Source organism: Barbus barbus (genome assembly GCF_936440315.1).
Source record: "Barbus barbus genome assembly, chromosome: 41".
Classification (NCBI taxonomy): Eukaryota; Metazoa; Chordata; class Actinopteri; order Cypriniformes; family Cyprinidae; genus Barbus; species Barbus barbus.
Genome location: NC_136719.1, coordinates 12,605,590 through 12,631,032, shown reverse-complemented (window position 1 = coordinate 12,631,032; position 25,443 = coordinate 12,605,590). Strand labels below are relative to the sequence as shown.

General features: G+C 35.2%; 1 protein-coding gene and 1 pseudogene across 7 annotated transcripts in view; one reads left to right on the top strand and one right to left on the bottom strand.

Moving 5' to 3' along the window:
- LOC306860519 overlaps window positions 1-1,600 on the top strand; it is a 37,816-nt pseudogene extending 36,216 nt beyond the window's left edge. Inside the window, exon 34 of the transcript in view lies at window positions 65-1,600. The product of the transcript in view is annotated as an uncharacterized misc_RNA (transcript). The remainder of the gene's footprint in view (window positions 1-64) is intronic.
- Window positions 1,601-1,724: 124 nt separating this feature from the next.
- Window positions 1,725-25,443, bottom strand: part of LOC306860106 (voltage-gated potassium channel subunit beta-2-like) — a gene marked incomplete at its 5' end in the record, with an annotated part of 70,621 nt that continues 46,902 nt past the window's right edge. For all 6 annotated transcript variants that reach the window (XM_079401639.1, XM_079401640.1, XM_079401636.1 and 3 more), the window contains 5 exons: window positions 1,725-4,507; window positions 5,310-5,398; window positions 7,269-7,389; window positions 8,788-8,882; window positions 8,994-9,114. In XM_079401639.1, coding sequence (XP_079257765.1) covers window positions 4,418-4,507; window positions 5,310-5,398; window positions 7,269-7,389; window positions 8,788-8,882; window positions 8,994-9,114 — 516 coding nt within the window. In that variant the 3' untranslated portion in view covers window positions 1,725-4,417. The remainder of the gene's footprint in view (window positions 4,508-5,309; window positions 5,399-7,268; window positions 7,390-8,787; window positions 8,883-8,993; window positions 9,115-25,443) is intronic.

The window sequence follows — 25,443 nt, the reverse complement described above, 5'->3', positions numbered from 1 at the left end:
TTAATTCAAAATAACCTTCACATTTTACAGCAAGCTCATGTAATAATACGTTTCTTTATAACAGGGCTCACGTCTAGTTAGAATACTAGCAGAAGCAAAAGGAAGGACTCATCAGTATAGCAATCCCACCCAGTTCTGGAACAGACACGGAGAGTTTCACTGACTGTAAACTGACCTGGCTTGAATTTGTGTCGACTTCTGGCTAAAATTAAAGACTTGTAGCAGTTTTTTTTTTTTTTTTTTAGATCTTTGAACACAAAGGTCCACCAAACCGTCAGATGACTCTAACGAAGACAAACTCTTGTGGCAGTTAAGCTGGAGACTTCCATTATTTAGTCAATAAATTATACACTTTCTCAAGGAAAAGTGGACAACTTGAAGGAGAAGAATGTTCATATTGAAGTTCCTCCTGGATGAGGACAAATTCAAAGGATTTTTTTCAGCATCAGTTCTGCTCAGGGAGATTGAAATTCCTGATGACTTCAGTTTATCTCTAATAAAGAAAAGCATCAAATCAAGGCCTTGGCTTCACCAGAAACTGAAGTGAATCCTAGTTCCACTGTGATCGGAAAACAAGGGCCTTAAAGGGACAGTGCACCCAAAAATCAAACTTATGTTGTCATTTATTTAACCTCATATTTTATGGTTTGGTATCCATTTAACCCCAGGTTTTGTCTTGAGTGAGAATTTTTGGAATACTTTTATTAATGGTATCTTACATCATTCATAATGAATATTTTAAGTAATAATTTCTTTAAGATTTTAGGTAGAATGTTGCACAAATATGAGCAAATTTGTTACTACGGTGTATAATATTTTGGTGTTGACATTGTCCATATTTCAGAACATTTCAAGTAATACAAAAATATATAAAACTGGAGCCTTTTTCATTTTTTTTTTTTAACCCGTTTACATACTGTATAAATGTAAAAGTTTTCATGTGTGAATTCTTGTGTACAATTTTATTTGAAAGATAACTGTACTGTAAACCTTATAATCACTATGATTCCTGTTATACTGAACCAGTGTTTTGTAATTTTAGGGTTTTTGCTTCAGATTTATTTTTTTACAGTACCATCTCTACATAGCTATGGATTTTGTAAAGTGTGATTTGCATTCTCAATGAACTCAAAGAAAATGTATATTTCAATACTTCTGCAGCTAAGCCAGGGCCAAAGATAGCACTTAAAACCTTGTTTTTTCAGCAACCATGGCAAACATGGTTGATGGTTTTTCTTTGTTTTGTAATGGTTGATTTTCTGGAAGCTTACAAATGTTTTATTCATGGTTAAACATCTCTAAGGGGTGTAGAAATAGGCATTGCATTTTTAATGTTTTTGATAACTGCAGTTAAATAATTTCGATATTTCATATGCTGTTATGTGTGCGCTCTTAAGGTGTTTAATTGGCAGAAATAATCACAAGAATATTGACATTACTTTGCACATGATTAAACTAATTCTTAAGATTTACCAAAAAGGGGGAAAACATTGAACTGGTACTTTTTTTTTTTTTTAAGTTTTCCAGAAGAAAATACTCTGTTTTAATAGAAAATGTTTCTTGGCACCCAGTAATGTTCTAAAATAAGTTACAACATTTTTAAGAGAAAAAAAAAAATATATATATATTTATATATATATAAATCATACATATTTCCACATTTGTTGTACACTCATAATAAAGGTATTCCCTTACACATAAAACACAAAGACTAAATTAAAGAATTTTAGAATAATTTATTTTCAGTTGTTTGAAGCTGTACATATTTTTTTCTTCAAGCACAATGACATAAGCAATAATTGCCAATGAAAAAATAAATGAAGGCAAATGTGATAATGGTCATTAAGACCAGTATATATATATGTATATATTTAGATTATATACATGTATTCAAATCATTCCATATATGTATCTACAGAAATCACCATAACTTAATGCATATCTGTAACAGTAATGGTCATAATACAGTTAACAAATGTCATAATTATAATACCAAAAAAGTCTATTCTTATCAAATCAGCTTCAAAACATCAGATTTCCTGTACATAGTTAATTCTGTTGACAATATTGGACTCATTTTACAGCAAAGTCCTCAACTTGGGCTCAATAGTAACAACCTTTACTATTGCAGAAAAAAAACTGTGCACCAACAATTTCTCATTCAATGATATTTATCCTCCACATGACTAAACTGGTAAAACTGGCTCAATATAACCATCTAATTACTAACAACATATTATGGCTTCCTGAGCGAAAGCAAACCACTAAAGTCTCATATGATAGATGCAGCTTGACTCAACATACAAATGACAAATATAAGGACATTTACAATGTCTTTCAGCTAAAGGCAACTGAAGCAACGCCTTCCACTTCTATCAAAGCCTGTGGTCTTTGGTTAAAGTGCTACTTCAAAAAGCCTTACAGATATTATTAATAATCTCTACACTTTTTTTCTTGTTTAACAGTACGTTTGACGCATGTCCTCTGCTAAGACTCGATGTAGCTCAGGCGACAATCAAAACCAATATAAACTGCATTACGTTCCAACTACTGGTCAACACTTTCATACCCAGTCAAGCATAAGCATTGTTCTACTCTAAAATAATAGGGCATTATTAAAATTCATTACTATGTACATGCGGCCAACTCTATTACGACTTCTTGAAGATTAAATTCAGTAAAAAGTCCATTCATATTAGAATGAGTGTCAAAATATTTTGAACTGCCTTGAAATGTTATGAATTTATTTGGGCATTATTTTAAAGTAAATAATTATGATAACATATAAATTACTCCATAAAGCCTCTGTTACCCCTACCAGCTTATGCTTACCATTCACCACTGATGGTTTTAAAATGCCATAATACATAACCACACTATTGGTACAGATGAAACATGCAAAACAAATGATTGCCAGCACTGAATATTTTCCATTAATACTAAATAAGGCATATAATCCAGAATTTTTCAGACAGCAACTTAACACTGTCCTAATCATTGGCTTTTAGTTTGAAAAAGTCTAAGATATGATTTACCAGTTTTATAGACACATCTAGAATAATGTTTCATGGAAAACACATGCAAAATAACTCGTACTAAGAGGAAAAGACCCATTGCCTTGCAAATATTATTAACTATCATTAATTAAAAGCAATATAAATAAAAAGCATTTTTTTTAAACCTTTTTCGAATGAGTAATCTAACGTGTAGTGATGTATTTCCAGCTAGTAGAGGACGCCATTGGACAAAAATAAATACAACCACATATACAGGTGGACAACAAACATTAAACATGGCAAGGTAAAACAAATAATAAAACCTTAAATTCATAATGCCTTCAAAAAATCATTTAGGCTTGTCTTGTTTAAATACTGGCAGACTGAAAAATAAAATCCAGTGCGCTGAAAATGATTCTGGTAACTTAGCATGCATTAAAATATATAAATAAATAGCAACAGACTTCCACACACATCGAAAACGACTTAAAATACACAACATAAGGCATAAAACACTGAGTATACGACGAGTACCAAATAACATTTTAAACAATAAGTCACGTGATCAAACGACCTAGCCATCTACGCGTGGTTTGCATGGAGTTAAATTTCTTTGGTTTCAGCCTGATGAAGCGACGACAAATGAGCACACAGACCACCACTCAACTTCCATCTGTTCTAGGTCATTTGCTTCTTAAAAGTAAAAAGAACAATGGGCTTACAAACACTTTCAAACATTGCACATTTGTTGAGGCCTGTATTTAATGTCTATATTTCTGACGGTCTCACAACCCAAAGCTTTATACAGTATTATGTGTAACTCTACAATAGCTCTCCCTTCTATGTTTAAAACTAAAACACAGCCAGAAATGATATAGCTTACATAAATGAGGTCTTGTAAACAAGCATATTGGCTAACAATTTCGATATGAAACTAGAGATGAGTAACATCCAATGCCTTATTTAGTTTATTCAGTCATGTAACTTTCTGCATTCATCAAAGTACTTAATCAGCTTCGTTACTTCCTGTGAGCGTATGCAAATGTATTTGTTTTCCAAAACATAGGGAAAAAAGCATGTGCCATGGCCAGTGGATCTCATGCATTTCTAGACTAAGTACAAATTCTGGATCTCTAATACTGCACTACTTCAAAGGGGAGGAGGAAGCGAGCTTGATTTCAGTGGTTTCTTGGAGCGGCGTTCTGCTTATTGAGCCGGCCTAGCTGATTTGTACGTGAGCATGCTTCCCTTCTGCCCGTGCGGTTCTTGGCCTCCTATCAGGCTAATGTCGGCAGACTCCATGTAGTGTGCGAGTTGGCGTCTCCTGCATGACCTGTGACAGTGCTGGTCCCATGTGCCAATGTTTTTCAGTCAAAGCTCAGAGAAAGAAGCAGGTCGACACAGTGTCACTGCCTTTCCTTTTAAGAACGGTAGTCCTTTTTACTGTAGGGCTTGTTGCCTAGGATACTCTCCACTTCATGTATAATTGATGATGATAATTTTGGAAGAACCTGAAAGAACCTTGGGTTGAAGTTTAATGTGTTTTTCAATGTTACAAATTTATTAATAACAAAATCTGTTGGCTAAAAGCAAGCACCTAATATTTGTAATTTTTTTATGTCACCTTTTCCATTTTTGCTGTTTCATAATTGATTTATTTTTATGTAATGTTGGGAATGCAACATGCATCAACCATCAAAACGAGAAGCTTTTAAGGGCTTCTTGTGGTTTTCTGACAAAAATAAAAGCTTGATAGTTTAACATTTAAAAATGTAGACATTAAGACATCCATAAATATTAGTATATTCATTGTACTGTAAAATAAAAACACTATTATAGCATTTTTTTAAATACTCAATTTTTTTACAGTAATTCAATAGTACAACAGTAGTACAATAGTAATATAATACATTATTTTACAATTGTATTACAATAGTATTATTCATTTTTATTTAGTAATCAAATTCACATTTTTAATATAATTATATTTTATTATATTATGTATCTTACTGATTTAAAATCTTTCAATTATTTGCTCAAAACTTTTTATTTGTATTAAATTTGTACCGCAATTTATATTAAAATACAATAATAATAATAATAATAGTAATAAAATAATATAAAAATAATAATAAAAGAGGTTAGTGTGTGTGTAATGAGCTTTTTCTAGGTAAATAATTGTGGAAGTGTTGAGTGACTTTGAGGTATATTTATGTTCATAGCTTGTTACGACACATTGTTCTAGTGCGATTGCTGTTTGCGAATGAAATGAAAAGCTTTGTTCATGTATGAATCCTGTTGTGAGTAGCTCACCTGAATGGCTCCTATGTTCTCCATCAGCTGTTCAGTGCTGGAGGCCCCCAGCAGCACACAGCTCACCCCCTCATTCCTCAGACACCACGCTAGAGACACACCAAAGCACAGACACTTCACATCTCTCTAAAAAGTCAACAGAAGACTCCAGAACTGTAAATGTGAAAGCCTTTTGAAAACTCAATCAGAAATCTGGCCTCAGGCAAAGAGCTAATTCTCTAGATATTAGATTTTCTAAGGAGAGATGAAAGCAATTCAGGCCTGGGTGCTTTTTATATAACCAAAAATGTCAGAACACTGAACAGCAAAAAGACAGGTAGGTGTACTTGACAGAGTGCTAACATGTGTGGGCATTAAACTTGAACTAAGCAGTTACTGCTGAAGCAGGTGCATTTTAAACTATAAAAATAAACTTCAGTTTTGTTCCATTACAACCGACACACAGGAGGAAGCTTATTTCTGACTCTAACCAGCTATTAAACTCACTTGTTTTAAGCTTGGACAACTTATTTATTCAAGTTAATGCATGTTCTTTGTCTTACTGTACAGTAAATCCACAACATTTTTATCACTGAATATCCTGTTTCACGCAGATATAATTAACATTACAGAAGTAAACTGAGCTTAATGTTAACATTCACAGGTTGCAGAAAGTCATCACATTAAAACCGTCACACCACAAGAACAGACACCATCACATCAAGTGCCAAACAATGTGTATCTGGTCTGCAGTTACCAGTCAGCACTAACCTACTGAACCCCTGCTGTTACTCTGACCTTTACTGCTCTATTAAATAAGGTTATATAAATGATTAGTGTGGATACAAGCAACAAAGCTGAAGCTACACAGGGAATTGCCCAAAATCTGCAGACTGTCTCTGACTTTCACCAACTAGCATTGACTCCTCCAGAGACAGGACTGCAAATTGCGGCAAAAATCTTGGCAAAAGTTGTCTAATGTATTCCTGCCTTAAGTGCCTTAAAGGGATAGTTCACCTAAAAATTAAAATTACCCCCATTATATACTCATCCTCAAGCCATTCTAGGTGTATATGACTTTCTACTTTCAGACAAATACTATTGTAGTTGTATTTAAGAAAGTCCTGGCTCTTCCAATCTTTATAATGGCAATGAATGGGGGTTGAGATTTTGAAGCCCAAAAAAAGTGCTCCACACAGCTCTGAGGGTTAATAAAGGGCTTCTGAAGCAAATATATGTATTTGTGTAAGAAAAAAAATCAATATTTAAAACTAAATCTCCAGTAAATGCCACTCTCTTGTGAATGTGCATACGACAGTTAGTGGAAGCTAGAGATTATGCTTTCTAAAGTTTTAAATATGGATATTTTTCTTACACAAATGCATCGCTTCGCTTCAGTAGGCCTTTATCAACCCCCTGGAGCCGTGTGGAGCACTTTTTATGATTGATGGATGCACTTTATTGTGCTTGAAAATTCTGAACCCCATTCACTGCCATTATAAAGCTCGGAAGAGCCAGGACATTTTTTACTATAACTCTGATTGTGTTCATTTGAAAGAATTAAGTCATGACATATACACCTAGGATGGCTTGAGTGCGAGTAAATCATGGGGTAATTTTAATTTTTGGGTGAACTATCCCTTTAAGCAAAACATTTAAGGCACTTACGACTTTTAAAGATTTGAAAGCATGGATCAGGTAAAATTTATTTACCGGCATTAACTTAATAGGGCCATATTGATCAACCAAAACTTATCCCATGGCATCAGGACAGTGAATGGAACAACCTCTGATTGGTTGACAAAGTTCAGGAACAGAAACAGATATTTAACAGACACAAGATTGCCAACACAAGACCCCAGACAACAAGACACAGGACAGAAGCAGGAGACGAGGACACACAGCCTGTCCTGAGCTCCAGGCAGGCAGACAGACAGACAGACAGAAAGAGAGAGAGCAGCAAGGCCTGGACAGTATTACCGATGGCCAGCTGGGGCAGCGTGCAGCCCAGCCGCTCTGCAATGGCCTGCAACTCTTTCAGCTTCGCCTGCTGACGGCGGCCTTCCTCACTCAGGATCTTGTCCTTCAACCACTGGTAGCCCTGTTTCAAACAGACAACACACCTGCTCAAAGAGCCACACGCCACCGGCTGATGAGCCACAGGAATAGCTGCTGGATACTCATTGTGTTTGTGAAGTAATGATGGAATGGATGATATATGCACACACAGCCACAGGAACATGTTTTATGAGCGGGTGCTGATGGGATAGTGCGGTGGGAAAATGATGGGTGCCAGCTGGTTCACACTTCTCAAAATTTTGCTCAACTGATCATATACTAGTTGAAATAGGACAGGGCTATGTTGTAGACTTTAATTATTAATTATTAAATGAAAGTTGTATAATGTTATAATTTATGCTACTCGCTGCTATACGAAAGCACATCTCATGTAAGAAAAAAAAAACTACTTTTTATGGATCACATAAAAAGTAATTTTCTAAATAATTTTCACATACACTACTGTTCAAAATTGTAATAGTTGGTAAGATTTTGTTTTTGAAAAAAGTCTCCTGTGATGGCAAAGCTGAATTTTCAGCATCATTACTTCAGTCTTCAGTGTCCTTCAGAAATCAGTCTAATATGCTGATTTTGTGCCCAAGAAAAATGTATTTGTTGGAACTGATACATTTTTATCAGGATTCTTTAAAGAAATGAAAGTTCAAAGGTACCACATTTGTTTAATGTTTATATTACAATATTATAATTGCAATCTTTAATGTCACTTTTAAACAACTGACCCCAAACTTTTAAATGCTAATGTTGATTTTATTATAGTGTATATAATAGCAGAATTACAATTTACAAATAACTATTATATTTCAAATAACTATTATATAATTTACAAATAACTAACTATATTTATAACTATTATATTTCAAGATAAATATAATATTTATATTTATCTTGAATACTTTTAAATGGAATATGTAGCCTACAGTATTTACATGTTTGAATTTTACTGCTTTTATTTGTATTTTTTTTTGCTTCCATACTTAATTCTAAACATGTTAATCATGTATTATCATGCTAATTATGTACATTTACAAATGTTCATGTATACATCAGGTGAATCTACTACTGACATGCTGAGCGTGTGTTGCAGTCTACTTACATCTGTATGTATTCTTATGCGTACAATACAATGTACAGTAAAGCACTCAATGGCTGTGTGTAAAGATATGTATGGAAAGCCACTATATCACAGCAAAGAAAAGAGAAGAAACGCTAAAGTGTTTGTGCATTCATCTACACGTGAGCAGATGAGTTGGAGCAATCCAATAAAGTGAGAGAAAAAAATCCCAAAATACAAACGAAAACTCAAGCAAGGCCTTCATTTCAAACACACACACACACACACACACACACACACACAGTGTCATCAATGAAGAATACCACCAACAACAGCAAGGACAGACTGTAACACATAGCCGAGGAATACCTTGAGAGAGGCTCTGGAATAAGGAGGCACACCACTGTCATACTTCCCTGAGATGATTCCACAGGCCAGCGGAGACCACGTCATGGCGCCCACACCTGCACAAATGAACCAGCCACCATTACAACAACTCCGTAACTTCATTTCATTTTCTGAGGTTGTATGAAAAATAATGTTTCTCTAGCAAACACACACACACACGCACACACCTATCTTATGGAAGAGTTCAGGCAACTGTACTTCCACTTTTTCTCTCTGAAACATGTGATATTCGGCCTGCTCACAGACAGGTGGGATCAGGTTAAACTGTCGTGCCACTGAGTACGCCTCCTGAAAAACATACAATAATACACACAGATTCACAGCTGCTCAAGAGAGATGGTACTTCACTTTGTGTCAAAATGGTTGATTTATTACCCTCATAAAAATTCCACCCCCCTCCCATAACTGGACACCTGTTTTGTACACCCCTAGCCCCCACCGTCTCTAAGCGGCCATTTTATTGACCTTATGGTGAACTTAAGAATTTATGACTGTGTGTGTGTGTATGTGTGTGTGTGTGGGGCCGATGTTATGTGGTTTAAACTTTAAATGATGAATTTGTGTTAAATGGGGTAAAGGGAAGTTTTTATTAAAGTGTTTTCACATACACATCAAGAAAAAAAAACATCAAACATGTACGTAAAACGTACAAAGACTGTTTATTTCCCTACAAGTGTAGACTTAAAACAGGAAAAACGTAGAAAATAAAACAAAAAAGCATTAGATACACTATCTTAAAACTAGTTGTTTGACAAAGTTAAATAGAAGAAGTGAGCGCGTTCGTTTAAACCTATTTTGCGGTTTTAAAAAGTTGTGACTTTAAAACAGATACAAAGTTAAATAATATAGATTCGTTTTTATCTTACGATGGTACGTGTGTTTTTCCCTTACAAGTGGACACTAGTCTTGTTAAAACAGTTTTAGGAAAAACTAAAACAAATAAAAAAGCATTAGATACGCTATTTTTCCTATCATTAGAATTTAAAACTAGATCGTTTGACAAAGTTAAATAAATAGAAGAGTTGCGAGCGCGTTCGTTTATCTATAACAAAAAAGAATCGGATGCGTTAGTTAAAACAATAAGATATTTATCAAAAAACTATGTCTTGCTTTAAAAAAAATAGTTTGACTTTATAACAGACATAAAGTTAAATAATATAGAGACGAGTTCTCTTACCGTGAAGTGAAATAAAAAATATCAGACCGTTAAAACACCAGCATAAGATAGCTGTAAAAATCTTCTCGCATTACAATTGAAAACCTAGCATTTGTCCCAACTTAGAAAAGTTAAACAAATGTCTATCTTACGCAGCGTCCGTTTACACAACCTCAAGCTTCTGTGTCAAAACTGAGAATGAGCTGCGGGCCGCTGTCAGGACACACCCACAGCACCGCCCTCTAACGCTGTAAGGAGAGTCTGAAGATTTGCATGTTAAAGAAATTAAAGTAATGTTTTAACATTAGAACAAAGTTATTTTATAAATATTTTACATTTCTCAATTAATGAAACCGTTCACCATTCATCATAAAACTTTTCACTTTAAAAGGTTACATAACCTTCTTGTAAACAAACGCCCCACAGGGGAAAAATGTTGTTTGTTTGTCTTATTTTATTTTAGTTATTCACACTTAACACCTTTTATTTATTTACTCTTTGATATTGTCAATCTTAAAACTTCTAGTGTGCTGCGTCGGTTAAAATACACGTGCGGGAAGAAACTGAAATGATAGCAAATGTTTTGGATTTTCAGTCATAATTAGAGGGGTGGTAAACTTTTTTTTTTTTTTTCTACAACATCTTACGAATGTAAATGTATGTCTCACACAGAGCGACCGAATGAGAAAGTGCGCTGCGCGTCTGGTCGCACGGGCACTGAAACGGTGTTATCTGATCAACGTTGTAAAATAGCTAAAGTTTCTGGGGATTCAACTCATTTGCAATCTAATGAGTTTTTGAGGGGATCTGGCGTCGTAAACTTTGTTAGAACGCGGTCCATTGATTAAAACAGACGGTGTTTCTAACATGTTCAGCGATCAAAGCATCTCTATGGCGTCTATTTTACGATGTGCACCTATGCGCGTGTGTCTGTGCGTCTCTGTCGAAGGTTTAGACAAAACTTCCCAACCCGGTCAAAGGAAGTGTAGTTGAGAATTGAGTATTTATAATGTATTTATAATCTATTCGAATGGTGGGGTTTAAATTAACGTTCAGGAAGTGATGAGATAGAAAAAGAAGGCGATAACCACAAACTTAAATAAATACAGGTCCCCAAAGATGACGATTTTAATAAGACGGTCTATAGGAAAACATTCTTTAATTTACTTCATTTACCTATTATTTCTTTGTTTCACTCATATATTTTTCAACCGTCAACACAAACACACACACACACACACACACAAACATTCAACATATCTACACGTAAACATCCACATAAACAACCATACAGTTAAATATTTAAACTTATGATGTCTCATACAAACCTTTTTTAAAGAACGTTTAGAATCACACTGGGTATCTTTACAAGGTGATGAAAAGCAGCATGATTAAACAATGATACAACTTTTGTTTTAACAAATAAGTTTAACCTAAACTTATAACAAACCTAAAATCATGATCCTTTAGACCAGAGCAAGGATTAGAAGCAGTCAAACGATCCTCTGAGTAAAGCAAGACTCTTACAGAGATTTTTCTTTAGGAATTGGACCTATATTAGACTGAAAATTACTTAAGGTTGTCTGCAACAAAAGTATAAGGTCCCACAAATGCTTCTCAGGATCTTTACAACAGATTAGACTTTCTTTCTCACCTTAAAAACGGTATTATTAACCGCAGAGTTTAAATGTAGCATTTGTTCACAGTATAATGTTCTATTAAAATAAAAACAACTGGTCTATATAGGTTTATCTGACTAAGATTTGATCAAATAACTGATATAAGAAACATGCAAATATTTGATAAGTCCATCTTATCACACCACAACCTGACGTGTCTGATGGTTTATGATGATATCTTACTGATGCACATGTGTTAAGTGTCTGTAAAATAGTTTAAAAAGTCATATTTTTAGCTTTCACGTAGGATTTGTGTCCACGCTCAAGTGGTTTTGTGTAACAGAATCCTGAGACAAATGAAAACAGAATGCGTGAAAGGGTTTTCTCTTTAAGATATTTGTAATGACAGACTAAAAGCTTTATAAAACAATCGTGTGTATGCATTTCTCTCGTACATGTATACAGTAACCGATGAATACACAAAACAGTATTAATACATAACCTCATAAATTCAGCGTAATTCTATCATATCAATCAATAATAAAAGATTTAATTATATACCGTATCAGACTTTCTCTTCAAAACACAAACTTTCTTAAGACTTTTTTAAATGTGTTGAACAATCGGTTTTGGGGGAAAACAGTATAGTTTTGTGTTTCTATTTTAGGATGCTTGTAGTTAATCCCGTCTTTATCTAAAATATTTTTGTATTCAAACTGTCTCACGCACACACACACATGTTGGTTTTAATGTTTTCTGGGGACTCTCCATAGGCGTAATGGTTTTTATACTGAACAAACTGTGTGCGCTATTGCCCTACACCAACCCTACACCTAAACTTAGCCCTCACAGGAGACTTTGTGCATTTTTAGATTTTCAAAAGAACACCATTTAGTATGTTTTTTTTTTTTTTAAGCCTTTTGAATTACGGGGACATAGGCAGTGTCCTCATAAACCACCTTCATATTGTAATACCTCTGTCATACCCATGTCATTATACAAATTTGTGTCCTCATAAACCACATAAACATGCACACAGGTACACACAGCTTTCCCGGTCAGCCGCAAATTGCCAACAATATTCTTAACCTTGTTTTATCATTCAGCTGTAGCTAAAACCTATAACGGAGTTATACTATAGATGCTGAAAGAGCTCATTAACCTGTTTAACTCTAAAAATGTTAACAATGTCGCTCACGAGTAGTTTAACAAACAAGGGTACGCTCATAAAACAAGTCTGGAAGCGATTTGAAGCATTCTAACAACAAGCACAACCGCTGCAGAAAATAGCACCGCAGTAGGCTAAACTCTGGATGTGATATCGACCGACTTATCAGATGTTCAACATATTATTACAAGGTCTTGCTTATAGTTTATGATGAAGCTAGAAAAATATAAGAACACAACCAAATCCTAACGCTATTTCACGAAATAACGCAACAACGGGTGCTCCGTTTCAACATATACACGTCAAATCTGTTTTACCCTAAGTATATCCTATTCTTCTTATATATATCTATCTATATATATATATATATATATATATATATATTTGTTTAGGCTAAATAGCAACGTTTTAACAATTCTTTTTGTTTTTACAAAGATGTTATATTGAACGCGTGTAACTAATAACTCCTTCAAACGTTGCGGCCTTTCAGGTCAGCGAACCACAATACCCAGCATACACCTCAGACTACAAACGTGGCCGTCGGGGGTCCATATCCCAAAACGCTTGTGCGTGACAGCGCTCTAAACCGTAGGACTTCTGATTATACGGGCGCACAGATATAAAAAGACACGCTTTTCCACACTTTTTGTGAAGTACACGCACCTTTCCGTGTTGTGATGATGTAAACCCTTTTTGTGGTCTCTGTTAGCGACGTGAAGTCCAATTCATTTCTGCGAAACGATTCTTTCCCACAGTTCGGTTCAGTGATTCGGTTCAAATAACCAATTCTTTGTCTCATTAAGTCGTCTCGCTGTAATCAAAATGGGTGTGAAAGGTGGGATAACATATTAACGTGATGTTTTGGTACGTGTCTTACACAACTGCGCGTTACTTAACGTTTTTATTAAGTTTTAATATAAAAGGTAATAGTCTGTTAACAATTTTGATGCTTTTATTATGAAATCGTACAAAGAACCACTAAAGTACGCACTGTTTGTTAACACGGAATAATCAAAATAATAACCTACTACGATGTTTATTTACAGCATGCCGAATGTAATACAGTTAAACAGAAACATTACAACATTTCAAACTTGTTAAACAACAGCTTCAATACATTCCTCTTATGAAAACGGTTAAAATCGAATGCTGTCAAACAGAACGTTGTCTGCAAGTTCCCGACGTGTAAATTACCAACAAGTTCTCAATATTCTCAATATGAAAATATGTTCAAAACACATAAACATCCATCACGCATATAGTTTGTGCGTCGATTTAACACGTTCTGTACACACGATCAAAAACACGACCGACAGACAGACAAAACCTCAACGATAGCTGAGATGGATCAGGAGGGAGGACAAAATTATTATTCATCGTCACAATAACATACCGGGTCCGAGAAATTTGATACCCTTACTACAGATTTTGCGACATTCTTTATTCTAGTTGTTATTTTCCTCTTATTCAATCATAAACCTGCAAGAGTTAAATTAATTGATAACATTTGAACAAATTCTCTAAGTGAAAAATGAAATCCTGTGTTTTACGTTCAGATTTGTCTGATCGTTTTGCGATATTGCATCATTCTGTAATTCGGGTTAACGGGTTAAATTCTCAAAAGAAATACATCAACGATTAAATGACCGTCCTTCTACATGACATCGCTTAAGACTAAACAACACTAAAGGACATCTTTCTGGTCTGTCTACGATGTGTACGTTCACAAGACAAACCTCCACTTCAAATTATTTCCCTTGAGGCGTTTGTCCACTGAATCTTTTTCAACACAACGACATTAAACATTAAAGAGTGTTATCGGTCACTATCGCCATCTTCTGTGAGTCAAATAAAGCAACATCTCTGGCGTACCTAAGCATCTACAATGCGTGCATGCGGTAAACATCTTTGTTTCTCCACTTCTGTCATTTTTGTTAGATGTAATGCAAACAATATTTTGAGAACTATGATGTTCCACGCTTTTGTAAAGGCTATAGAAAGAATTCAAACATAATTTTTTACATAGGAATTATCTTTGCGCAAAGCCGATCGACTAAAAATCATTGAATTACAAAATGCAAAACTGTATACACCATTTAAGAAAAATTGCTCTAATGCCTACAGAATACAGAAATCCGCCTCTTGATCTATTGCGACTGGCATTTTACTAAGTCAGACGATCGGCATTACGGATGACGCGGCTCACATTTTGTTTGCTGGATTGCATATGCCATTACGCTGTACTGTAGGTGAGGCCCTCCCTCTGAGAACCATCAGCATTCGGTGTTTATAGAAATAAATGAAAATTAAGAAAAATTTATTGTGAGTGTTTGACTAAGTCGGTATTTCTTTTTTAGGACAATTATACATCTATTTGATGTGAGACTTCATTAAGGCGTGCTGTTTTACACTTACAGCTGCAACGTATCTCACCATCGTACTCAAAGTTACACATTCAGTAAAGTCTGAAGTTGTACGCGATCTTGAAAAGGCTACAGACACAAAATATTAAGGATTTTTTATGCTTCCTATGTAACTCAAGAGTCCGAGTCACTAAGAAAATTATCATATGAATGCAGAAAACCCACTCATGATCATCTGGGTTTATTTTTGTAAATGTTGTTTTAAATTACTTTTTTCTTATAACAAACAACTAATACTGAAATCCTCTCTTCTAAATATATTGATACCACTCTATACTTTTTCATTGTTTTTAGATGAAGACTATTCTCTGAATTCGGTCAATCATGTCGCGACTGCTTGCTGGAAAACATGAACAAATGCATTATAAGATAATAAAAGAATAATCCTTGTACAAGAGTTTGTTTAAACCGAGATTGTGATGTACTGCAGATCTTTTTCTGCTCTGTCTACAAAGCGGCCATCAGACACAAGCATTCCCCGATCTTACCGTTTCTCCGTTACATGTACATCTATGTCATTTAGAACACAAAGTTGCACATTACAAATTGAAGATGGTGTGGAAACACTATTTTCTTTGTACGCGTCTCTAAACAGGTCTTTAATAAATAAATCACAGACGTCATGTAGTTGAATTCATTGAAAGGTGCGCATTTTTGGCCGTTTTAGACGGTCTGCTCCAGCACACAGACGCGTTTTAGGTATTCATCTGACCAAAAGGTTTGATCCTGGGGAAACACGCACGACAGCGGCTGTGTTTTGTCACGATTGTCTTCATAATTGATCCGCTTTTATTAAAACAATGCAGTGCGAAGTTACTGTATTCAACAGCACGGACCCTTGAAATATTTTAGTATATTTTTTTCCCCCCTTCTAAATATCTTAACATGTATTTAGCTTAAATATTGTTTGTTAAGCGTTTACAAAGTTGTCATGCCTGTCGTTGAATTTTATAACATATATTTCACCAAACCTAAAGGACAGAAAATTAGGTTTAGCATAAGTCCGCGTTTCAGCTAAAACGCAAGAGAACTGAGATTTCTTCACTGAGATAATCTACAGAATGTGAAACAAACTCATTAGAGTTACATTAGAGTTTTGGATTCTAGCGCATGTCGAATATTGTTTGTTACTGTTTCACAGGTATAACACCTCATTATTTGAAGACTCATAGGCTGCTGTATAAATCACAAAGTTTTCCACTGTAGTAGGGCGACTCTGAAACCAGACCAAAAATAAATAAATTAGCTTGAGACTTAGTCGTAGCAGTATGACAATTGTTGTTTTTATCTTTCTATGATTTGTTTGTGTTGTTCCGAACCACGGTTTCATTTTACCTATTGTATCGTCATGTGTGATTGTAAAAGTTTTGTCTGTGAGTGTCTTGTTTTTTTTTTACAAACAGTACTGCTGTAATGTTAGCGAACTCTTTGCGTTCGTCAATATTTATGCAAATTTGCTTGATGAAATAAATATACCCTCTTCATTCACAATATTGTATCAGGTATAAGATACAAGATCCTTTCTTATTACATTGATAACAAACAAACAAAAAACTTACTATCTGTACCGCTTAAATAGTTACCTTTAAACGTTTTAAATAATGACATTTTTATGAAGTCAGAGAACAGAACAAGGAGTTGTGACAACCTTTTATTTCAACAATATATCGTTGAGTATACAATCATACATTGAAGTAGTGACAAATTTACAAAGAAGCGGTAGTAACGACATTATACCGGTGGTCTAGCCAGAAAAGAAAATCTCTGCAGACAAACATGTTTTGCTCAAATATAAAATCAACCAGCGATTCAACAATTTCACACGTTATAGAATCACAATTTTTTGCAGCCAACGACGTGCATAAATCTGTTATGCACGTACACAGACAGAGAACCTCGTTAATGTCCATTTCATCCTCACATTCGGACGTTACATCCAGAATTTTTCTGGTTATTAAAAAGGCAGACTCTTTGCCGGTGAGAAACATGCTACTCAAATCAGGCCATGGGTTATTTTTCAGGCTTCTTACAATATCCATTTCGTTCTTGAGATTTTTTACACGCTCTGTATCCCCCGCACAATCGTGATTCGGATCGCAAGCATGCTCGATGACCGTTTGCATCAGTTTGATCATCTGTCCTCGGTAATGCGGTTTAACAGCGGGGTCTATGACGTCTTTTACAAGACACGTTTTTCCAGTACCGTAGTCGGACTCCAGTCGCACATCCGCGACATCTCCAGAACTCCGGTCACGATCCATTAGCTTTTGCACAGCGTCAGACGATTTTTCAGAATTCGATTCTTTCCAAGAGATACGTTTTGTCCCCTAACCGATATAGAACGTTGTCCCCGTTTCCTAAAATCTTGATTGACCGTTTTAATCCGCGATGGTCCTGTGGAATTTCGCTTTCAGTTTCCGGTTTATGGTTCAGATCCGCCGAGGCGTTATCAGTAGAAACATTGCGGGGGGCGTCAGGCTCAGATGAATTGGATTCTTGAAGCTGATTCTGTCGATCCATGTATATAACGTTTTGATTGTTTTTGGTAGCTCCGCCGTCTGCACTTTCAAACCTGGTAGCAACGCCGTAACTGAGTTTGTCAGGCCAGTCATCGACGGTTTTAGATTTCGGAACCGCCCTCAACCTGTTGGCTGGTGTACAGGGTGGGTGGGGTTGTCGCCAGGAATTCCTAAACATCGGTCACGGCTAAGATAAGTTTTTTGTTTGTTTGTTATCAATGTAATAAGAAAGGATCTTGTATCTTATACCTGATACAATATTGTGAATGAAGAGGGTATATTTATTTCATCAAGCAAATTTGCATAAATATTGACGAACGCAAAGAGTTCGCTAACATTACAGCAGTACTGTTTGTAAAAAAAAAACAAGACACTCACAGACAAAACTTTTACAATCACACATGACGATACAATAGGTAAAATGAAACCGTGGTTCGGAACAACACAAACAAATCATAGAAAGATAAAAACAACAATTGTCATACTGCTACGACTAAGTCTCAAGCTAATTTATTTATTTTTGGTCTGGTTTCAGAGTCGCCCTACTACAGTGGAAAACTTTGTGATTTATACAGCAGCCTATGAGTCTTCAAATAATGAGGTGTTATACCTGTGAAACAGTAACAAACAATATTCGACATGCGCTAGAATCCAAAACTCTAATGTAACTCTAATGAGTTTGTTTCACATTCTGTAGATTATCTCAGTGAAGAAATCTCAGTTCTCTTGCGTTTTAGCTGAAACGCGGACTTATGCTAAACCTAATTTTCTGTCCTTTAGGTTTGGTGAAATATATGTTATAAAATTCAACGACAGGCATGACAACTTTGTAAACGCTTAACAAACAATATTTAAGCTAAATACATGTTAAGATATTTAGAAGGGGGGAAAAAAATATACTAAAATATTTCAAGGGTCCGTGCTGTTGAATACAGTAACTTCGCACTGCATTGTTTTAATAAAAGCGGATCAATTATGAAGACAATCGTGACAAAACACAGCCGCTGTCGTGCGTGTTTCCCCAGGATCAAACCTTTTGGTCAGATGAATACCTAAAACGCGTCTGTGTGCTGGAGCAGACCGTCTAAAACGGCCAAAAATGCGCACCTTTCAATGAATTCAACTACATGACGTCTGTGATTTATTTATTAAAGACCTGTTTAGAGACGCGTACAAAGAAAATAGTGTTTCCACACCATCTTCAATTTGTAATGTGCAACTTTGTGTTCTAAATGACATAGATGTACATGTAACGGAGAAACGGTAAGATCGGGGAATGCTTGTGTCTGATGGCCGCTTTGTAGACAGAGCAGAAAAAGATCTGCAGTACATCACAATCTCGGTTTAAACAAACTCTTGTACAAGGATTATTCTTTTATTATCTTATAATGCATTTGTTCATGTTTTCCAGCAAGCAGTCGCGACATGATTGACCGAATTCAGAGAATAGTCTTCATCTAAAAACAATGAAAAAGTATAGAGTGGTATCAATATATTTAGAAGAGAGGATTTCAGTATTAGTTGTTTGTTATAAGAAAAAAGTAATTTAAAACAACATTTACAAAAATAAACCCAGATGATCATGAGTGGGTTTTCTGCATTCATATGATAATTTTCTTAGTGACTCGGACTCTTGAGTTACATAGGAAGCATAAAAAATCCTTAATATTTTGTGTCTGTAGCCTTTTCAAGATCGCGTACAACTTCAGACTTTACTGAATGTGTAACTTTGAGTACGATGGTGAGATACGTTGCAGCTGTAAGTGTAAAACAGCACGCCTTAATGAAGTCTCACATCAAATAGATGTATAATTGTCCTAAAAAAGAAATACCGACTTAGTCAAACACTCACAATAAATTTTTCTTAATTTTCATTTATTTCTATAAACACCGAATGCTGATGGTTCTCAGAGGGAGGGCCTCACCTACAGTACAGCGTAATGGCATATGCAATCCAGCAAACAAAATGTGAGCCGCGTCATCCGTAATGCCGATCGTCTGACTTAGTAAAATGCCAGTCGCAATAGATCAAGAGGCGGATTTCTGTATTCTGTAGGCATTAGAGCAATTTTTCTTAAATGGTGTATACAGTTTTGCATTTTGTAATTCAATGATTTTTAGTCGATCGGCTTTGCGCAAAGATAATTCCTATGTAAAAAATTATGTTTGAATTCTTTCTATAGCCTTTACAAAAGCGTGGAACATCATAGTTCTCAAAATATTGTTTGCATTACATCTAACAAAAATGACAGAAGTGGAGAAACAAAGATGTTTACCGCATGCACGCATTGTAGATGCTTAGGTACGCCAGAGATGTTGCTTTATTTGACTCACAGAAGATGGCGATAGTGACCGATAACACTCTTTAATGTTTAATGTCGTTGTGTTGAAAAAGATTCAGTGGACAAACGCCTCAAGGGAAATAATTTGAAGTGGAGGTTTGTCTTGTGAACGTACACATCGTAGACAGACCAGAAAGATGTCCTTTAGTGTTGTTTAGTCTTAAGCGATGTCATGTAGAAGGACGGTCATTTAATCGTTGATGTATTTCTTTTGAGAATTTAACCCGTTAACCCGAATTACAGAATGATGCAATATCGCAAAACGATCAGACAAATCTGAACGTAAAACACAGGATTTCATTTTTCACTTAGAGAATTTGTTCAAATGTTATCAATTAATTTAACTCTTGCAGGTTTATGATTGAATAAGAGGAAAATAACAACTAGAATAAAGAATGTCGCAAAATCTGTAGTAAGGGTATCAAATTTCTCGGACCCGGTATGTTATTGTGACGATGAATAATAATTTTGTCCTCCCTCCTGATCCATCTCAGCTATCGTTGAGGTTTTGTCTGTCTGTCGGTCGTGTTTTTGATCGTGTGTACAGAACGTGTTAAATCGACGCACAAACTATATGCGTGATGGATGTTTATGTGTTTTGAACATATTTTCATATTGAGAATATTGAGAACTTGTTGGTAATTTACACGTCGGGAACTTGCAGACAACGTTCTGTTTGACAGCATTCGATTTTAACCGTTTTCATAAGAGGAATGTATTGAAGCTGTTGTTTAACAAGTTTGAAATGTTGTAATGTTTCTGTTTAACTGTATTACATTCGGCATGCTGTAAATAAACATCGTAGTAGGTTATTATTTTGATTATTCCGTGTTAACAAACAGTGCGTACTTTAGTGGTTCTTTGTACGATTTCATAATAAAAGCATCAAAATTGTTAACAGACTATTACCTTTTATATTAAAACTTAATAAAAACGTTAAGTAACGCGCAGTTGTGTAAGACACGTACCAAAACATCACGTTAATATGTTATCCCACCTTTCACACCCATTTTGATTACAGCGAGACGACTTAATGAGACAAAGAATTGGTTATTTGAACCGAATCACTGAACCGAACTGTGGGAAAGAATCGTTTCGCAGAAATGAATTGGACTTCACGTCGCTAACAGAGACCACAAAAAGGGTTTACATCATCACAACACGGAAAGGTGCGTGTACTTCACAAAAAGTGTGGAAAAGCGTGTCTTTTTATATCTGTGCGCCCGTATAATCAGAAGTCCTACGGTTTAGAGCGCTGTCACGCACAAGCGTTTTGGGATATGGACCCCCGACGGCCACGTTTGTAGTCTGAGGTGTATGCTGGGTATTGTGGTTCGCTGACCTGAAAGGCCGCAACGTTTGAAGGAGTTATTAGTTACACGCGTTCAATATAACATCTTTGTAAAAACAAAAAGAATTGTTAAAACGTTGCTATTTAGCCTAAACAAATATATATATATATATATATATATATATATAGATAGATATATATAAGAAGAATAGGATATACTTAGGGTAAAACAGATTTGACGTGTATATGTTGAAACGGAGCACCCGTTGTTGCGTTATTTCGTGAAATAGCGTTAGGATTTGGTTGTGTTCTTATATTTTTCTAGCTTCATCATAAACTATAAGCAAGACCTTGTAATAATATGTTGAACATCTGATAAGTCGGTCGATATCACATCCAGAGTTTAGCCTACTGCGGTGCTATTTTCTGCAGCGGTTGTGCTTGTTGTTAGAATGCTTCAAATCGCTTCCAGACTTGTTTTATGAGCGTACCCTTGTTTGTTAAACTACTCGTGAGCGACATTGTTAACATTTTTAGAGTTAAACAGGTTAATGAGCTCTTTCAGCATCTATAGTATAACTCCGTTATAGGTTTTAGCTACAGCTGAATGATAAAACAAGGTTAAGAATATTGTTGGCAATTTGCGGCTGACCGGGAAAGCTGTGTGTACCTGTGTGCATGTTTATGTGGTTTATGAGGACACAAATTTGTATAATGACATGGGTATGACAGAGGTATTACAATATGAAGGTGGTTTATGAGGACACTGCCTATGTCCCCGTAATTCAAAAGGCTTAAAAAAAAAAAAAACATACTAAATGGTGTTCTTTTGAAAATCTAAAAATGCACAAAGTCTCCTGTGAGGGCTAAGTTTAGGTGTAGGGTTGGTGTAGGGCAATAGCGCACACAGTTTGTTCAGTATAAAAACCATTACGCCTATGGAGAGTCCCCAGAAAACATTAAAACCAACATGTGTGTGTGTGCGTGAGACAGTTTGAATACAAAAATATTTTAGATAAAGACGGGATTAACTACAAGCATCCTAAAATAGAAACACAAAACTATACTGTTTTCCCCCAAAACCGATTGTTCAACACATTTAAAAAAGTCTTAAGAAAGTTTGTGTTTTGAAGAGAAAGTCTGATACGGTATATAATTAAATCTTTTATTATTGATTGATATGATAGAATTACGCTGAATTTATGAGGTTATGTATTAATACTGTTTTGTGTATTCATCGGTTACTGTATACATGTACGAGAGAAATGCATACACACGATTGTTTTATAAAGCTTTTAGTCTGTCATTACAAATATCTTAAAGAGAAAACCCTTTCACGCATTCTGTTTTCATTTGTCTCAGGATTCTGTTACACAAAACCACTTGAGCGTGGACACAAATCCTACGTGAAAGCTAAAAATATGACTTTTTAAACTATTTTACAGACACTTAACACATGTGCATCAGTAAGATATCATCATAAACCATCAGACACGTCAGGTTGTGGTGTGATAAGATGGACTTATCAAATATTTGCATGTTTCTTATATCAGTTATTTGATCAAATCTTAGTCAGATAAACCTATATAGACCAGTTGTTTTTATTTTAATAGAACATTATACTGTGAACAAATGCTACATTTAAACTCTGCGGTTAATAATACCGTTTTTAAGGTGAGAAAGAAAGTCTAATCTGTTGTAAAGATCCTGAGAAGCATTTGTGGGACCTTATACTTTTGTTGCAGACAACCTTAAGTAATTTTCAGTCTAATATAGGTCCAATTCCTAAAGAAAAATCTCTGTAAGAGTCTTGCTTTACTCAGAGGATCGTTTGACTGCTTCTAATCCTTGCTCTGGTCTAAAGGATCATGATTTTAGGTTTGTTATAAGTTTAGGTTAAACTTATTTGTTAAAACAAAAGTTGTATCATTGTTTAATCATGCTGCTTTTCATCACCTTGTAAAGATACCCAGTGTGATTCTAAACGTTCTTTAAAAAAGGTTTGTATGAGACATCATAAGTTTAAATATTTAACTGTATGGTTGTTTATGTGGATGTTTACGTGTAGATATGTTGAATGTTTGTGTGTGTGTGTGTGTGTGTGTTTGTGTTGACGGTTGAAAAATATATGAGTGAAACAAAGAAATAATAGGTAAATGAAGTAAATTAAAGAATGTTTTCCTATAGACCGTCTTATTAAAATCGTCATCTTTGGGGACCTGTATTTATTTAAGTTTGTGGTTATCGCCTTCTTTTTCTATCTCATCACTTCCTGAACGTTAATTTAAACCCCACCATTCGAATAGATTATAAATACATTATAAATACTCAATTCTCAACTACACTTCCTTTGACCGGGTTGGGAAGTTTTGTCTAAACCTTCGACAGAGACGCACAGACACACGCGCATAGGTGCACATCGTAAAATAGACGCCATAGAGATGCTTTGATCGCTGAACATGTTAGAAACACCGTCTGTTTTAATCAATGGACCGCGTTCTAACAAAGTTTACGACGCCAGATCCCCTCAAAAACTCATTAGATTGCAAATGAGTTGAATCCCCAGAAACTTTAGCTATTTTACAACGTTGATCAGATAACACCGTTTCAGTGCCCGTGCGACCAGACGCGCAGCGCACTTTCTCATTCGGTCGCTCTGTGTGAGACATACATTTACATTCGTAAGATGTTGTAGAAAAAAAAAAAAAAGTTTACCACCCCTCTAATTATGACTGAAAATCCAAAACATTTGCTATCATTTCAGTTTCTTCCCGCACGTGTATTTTAACCGACGCAGCACACTAGAAGTTTTAAGATTGACAATATCAAAGAGTAAATAAATAAAAGGTGTTAAGTGTGAATAACTAAAATAAAATAAGACAAACAAACAACATTTTTCCCCTGTGGGGCGTTTGTTTACAAGAAGGTTATGTAACCTTTTAAAGTGAAAAGTTTTATGATGAATGGTGAACGGTTTCATTAATTGAGAAATGTAAAATATTTATAAAATAACTTTGTTCTAATGTTAAAACATTACTTTAATTTCTTTAACATGCAAATCTTCAGACTCTCCTTACAGCGTTAGAGGGCGGTGCTGTGGGTGTGTCCTGACAGCGGCCCGCAGCTCATTCTCAGTTTTGACACAGAAGCTTGAGGTTGTGTAAACGGACGCTGCGTAAGATAGACATTTGTTTAACTTTTCTAAGTTGGGACAAATGCTAGGTTTTCAATTGTAATGCGAGAAGATTTTTACAGCTATCTTATGCTGGTGTTTTAACGGTCTGATATTTTTTATTTCACTTCACGGTAAGAGAACTCGTCTCTATATTATTTAACTTTATGTCTGTTATAAAGTCAAACTATTTTTTTTAAAGCAAGACATAGTTTTTTGATAAATATCTTATTGTTTTAACTAACGCATCCGATTCTTTTTTGTTATAGATAAACGAACGCGCTCGCAACTCTTCTATTTATTTAACTTTGTCAAACGATCTAGTTTTAAATTCTAATGATAGGAAAAATAGCGTATCTAATGCTTTTTTATTTGTTTTAGTTTTTCCTAAAACTGTTTTAACAAGACTAGTGTCCACTTGTAAGGGAAAAACACACGTACCATCGTAAGATAAAAACGAATCTATATTATTTAACTTTGTATCTGTTTTAAAGTCACAACTTTTTAAAACCGCAAAATAGGTTTAAACGAACGCGCTCACTTCTTCTATTTAACTTTGTCAAACAACTAGTTTTAAGATAGTGTATCTAATGCTTTTTTGTTTTATTTTCTACGTTTTTCCTGTTTTAAGTCTACACTTGTAGGGAAATAAACAGTCTTTGTACGTTTTACGTACATGTTTGATGTTTTTTTTTCTTGATGTGTATGTGAAAACACTTTAATAAAAACTTCCCTTTACCCCATTTAACACAAATTCATCATTTAAAGTTTAAACCACATAACATCGGCCCCACACACACACACATACACACACACACAGTCATAAATTCTTAAGTTCACCATAAGGTCAATAAAATGGCCGCTTAGAGACGGTGGGGGCTAGGGGTGTACAAAACAGGTGTCCAGTTATGGGAGGGGGGTGGAATT